The sequence below is a fragment of the Monopterus albus genome, unplaced genomic scaffold (genome assembly GCF_001952655.1).
Source record: "Monopterus albus unplaced genomic scaffold, M_albus_1.0 scaffold164.1, whole genome shotgun sequence".
In the NCBI taxonomy this organism is placed as follows: domain Eukaryota; kingdom Metazoa; phylum Chordata; class Actinopteri; order Synbranchiformes; family Synbranchidae; genus Monopterus; species Monopterus albus.
The window spans coordinates 105,112-106,521 of NW_018128044.1; the positions used below are offsets into that span (position 1 = coordinate 105,112).

Here is a 1,410-nt window from a genome sequence, read left to right on the forward strand (position 1 = left end):
AGGGGACAGCTGGCGTCTGCAGACTGGCCAGCTTCTCCGGTCTGGATGGGGGAGGTTGGGGTTGAGGCTGTGGGGGCAGGTATGACTGGGGTGGGGCCACAGACGCCATGGGTGGTTGGTGGTGAGGAGGCGGCATGGCTGCGCCGTTGTGAGGTTGGACGGGCATGACGGGGTTGGCCCGGATCTGCCCCAGTTTCCTCTCCTGCTCTCTCCTCTTCCTCTCTCTGAGAAATCGTTATCATTCTTGGCAGTTAACATCATTTTTATCTTGTTAACTATGTTTTAAATGTCAAAGAAGAAAAATTAATAAATCCTAAAATTATAAATAATTCTACAGTTTTACTTTTCTACATTTTAACTGTACAATTTAAATCTCAGCCATTTGAATGTTTAGCTGGAACACACAAATATGAAGCATTAAAAACTAGTAAATTATGATTATTATTACAATAATATATAACATGTATATTTATACCTATATCTCTCTAAATACTAGTACATCTATAGCATTAAAAACCCCACCTCTCCTCCTCCAGCCGAGCTTTCTCCTTCTCATACCAGCGCTGCTGCTCCTCACGCTTCTTGCGGTCAGCAGCTTGCTGCGCCGTTACCGAGGTGACAGCAGAGGGAGGTGGCGGGAGAGGCAGATCAGACTGCGGGCTGTATGGGTCGTAGGCGTCAGGGTAAGGGGCTGGCGGCGGGGGGGGGGGGGGGGGGCGGGCGGGGCTGAGCCGAATGTGGTGGCACGGCATGCGGTGCGTTGGGCGTCTTCCATCGGCCTGGCCCAGTCTTCTGGTTCTTGCTGGAGGAGGAGACTGAGAAGTTGAGGTGCTCCTGGCTAGAAGTGGATGACTCCAGTGAGGAGGTTGCCTGCGGCTGAGGAGCCCAGTGGTCGGGACCTCCTACACCTGCAGACGAACACACAAACACAGTCAGCGTAGATACAAAGAGAGACTGTCGAACGTACCTTCTACAAACCCCACCTTGTCCCAGGTTTTATATGAAATATTTTGATCATCACAAATTATATAATGGGAAAAGAGTGATAATATATGATCTCACTACATTTTAGAGGAACATTTGAATGTCAGTAACTACTAAGCTATTACATAATCTAACAGTGACAGTCACCCTCCTGTCTCCGTCTTTTTGTCCCTCATTTAAACTCTCTGGCTTTTCAGCCTCTTATTTGTTTTGTTTACCTCCTGGTGGACCTCTCTGGTAGTCAAGGTCTCTGTGTTGGTAGTCCAGGTCCCGGTGCTGGTAATCCTGCTGGTAGTGTGGATGCATGCGATCGTCGGGCCTTAGACCTGGAGGGTACAACTCTTCCTGGGAATGGTTAATCCTCTGAGAAAAAATAAAGACAAAGAATAACAAAAGGGGGAGAGGGAAGAAAGAGAAAAAAGCAAA

General features: G+C 48.2%; 1 protein-coding gene across 1 annotated transcript in view; it reads right to left on the reverse strand.

Moving 5' to 3' along the window:
* Positions 1 to 1,410, reverse strand: part of LOC109968852 (afadin-like) — an 81,094-nt gene that overhangs the window by 18,348 nt on the left and 61,336 nt on the right. The window contains 4 exon segments of the mRNA XM_020615401.1: positions 8 to 224; positions 523 to 723; positions 725 to 908; positions 1,203 to 1,347. Coding sequence (XP_020471057.1) covers positions 8 to 224; positions 523 to 723; positions 725 to 908; positions 1,203 to 1,347 — 747 coding nt within the window.